The sequence below is a fragment of the Lonchura striata genome, chromosome 5 (assembly GCF_050655825.1).
Source record: "Lonchura striata isolate lonStrDom1 chromosome 5, ASM5065582v1, whole genome shotgun sequence".
Lineage (NCBI taxonomy): Eukaryota > Metazoa > Chordata > Aves > Passeriformes > Estrildidae > Lonchura > Lonchura striata.
Genome location: NC_140707.1, coordinates 40,619,518 through 40,620,729, shown reverse-complemented (window position 1 = coordinate 40,620,729; position 1,212 = coordinate 40,619,518). Strand labels below are relative to the sequence as shown.

Below are 1,212 nucleotides of genomic sequence, written 5' to 3'. Positions count from 1 at the left end.
CTGCGGGGACAAAGCAAGAGCCGGTCACGTCAATGCTATTGCCACCACCTCCTCCGACATCGCCACGCAGCCCCGAGAGCGCGGTGCGGCACCCCACCGCCTGCCACTGCCGCGGCCCGGGAAGCGGCGGCGGCCGCCGTGCCCCGACAGCCCTGCCCGGTCATCTCCCCCGCAGCCACATCTGCTGCAGCCCCCTCCGCCGCCCCACGAGCGGGGCCCCGGCCGCGCCCCTCCCCGTCCGCGGCGCGGTCCCGGCCGAGCGCCCGGCGCGGGGGGGCTCCCGAAAACCCCGCGCGACGGGAGCGCTTCCCCGGGAGCGCCCCCGGGGCCGGCGGCGCGCGGGAAGGGCAGCGCGCGGCGCGGCGCCCGCCCAACCGCTCCCGGAGCGCGGCCGGCGAGGGGCGGCCGAGCCCCGCGGGGAGAGACCCCGCCCGGCCCCCGCCCGGCCCCGCGGCAGCGCCGCCGCCCTCCGCGCCGCGCCCGGGCGTGTTGTAGCGCGGCGGCCCCGGGGGCACGGGAAGGATCCGGCCCCCCCGCTCGGCGCCGCGGCTGAGCCCGCCGGGGGAGCGGGCGGCTCCCCCACCCTTCCTCCTCCGGAGCGGCCGAGGCGGGAAACGCGGGCGGGAGAGACCCCGGAGTCCCAAAATGGGGTGGCCGCGCTTGTATCCCGCCGCGCGCCCTCCGGTCCCGCCGCTGAACTCGCCCACGATCAGAAAACGAAGTGGGGGGAGGGGAAGGGGGAAAGCCCGAACACGAGCCCCAAGGAAGCTGAGAAGCCCCGAAGCTGGCGGCGGAACCCCCGCCGGCGCCCTTACCTTGCATAAAACTTCGCTCAAGTCGAAGATGGTGGGCGACACCAGGGCTGTGGACATCTTCGGCGAGCGAGGGGGGAAGCGAGTGGGGCAGCGGCACTCGGACACGAGGAGTCACGGCGTGGGTAAGGCACAGCCTCCAGCGCCCCTGCTCGCAGCCTCCCCCCGCCGCCGACACAGCCACCAGCCCGCCCGGCCGCCGCGCCCGCTCGCCGCTTCCAGGGGGCTCGGGGAAAGCTCAACTTATAAAGTTTGTGACTTACCCCCCGGGAGGAGGAGCCGGCGACGGGAAAGGAGAGGAGGAGGAGGGCAGGATGATTGACACCGCAACTGAATCACCCGGGCGGGCAGGCCCAAAAAAACTTTCGGGAGGAAGGAGAGGGGGCGGGACAAGGGGGAG

At 75.2% G+C, this 1,212-nt stretch overlaps 1 protein-coding gene across 2 annotated transcripts in view; it reads right to left on the bottom strand.

Annotated features, from left to right (window-relative positions):
• ZFP36L1 (ZFP36 like 1 zinc finger CCCH-type) overlaps positions 1 to 1,212 on the bottom strand; it is a 3,736-nt gene extending 2,524 nt beyond the window's left edge. Inside the window, exon 1 of one of the 2 annotated variants that reach the window (XM_021537050.3) lies at positions 1,076 to 1,212. Coding sequence is in view for 1 of the 2 variants with exons in the window: in XM_021537049.4 (XP_021392724.1) it covers positions 816 to 872 (57 nt within the window). In the remaining variant the exon portion in view is untranslated. Of the gene's footprint in view, positions 1 to 815; positions 1,033 to 1,075 lie in introns of those variants that run through there. The other variant, XM_021537049.4, reaches the window with a different exon arrangement.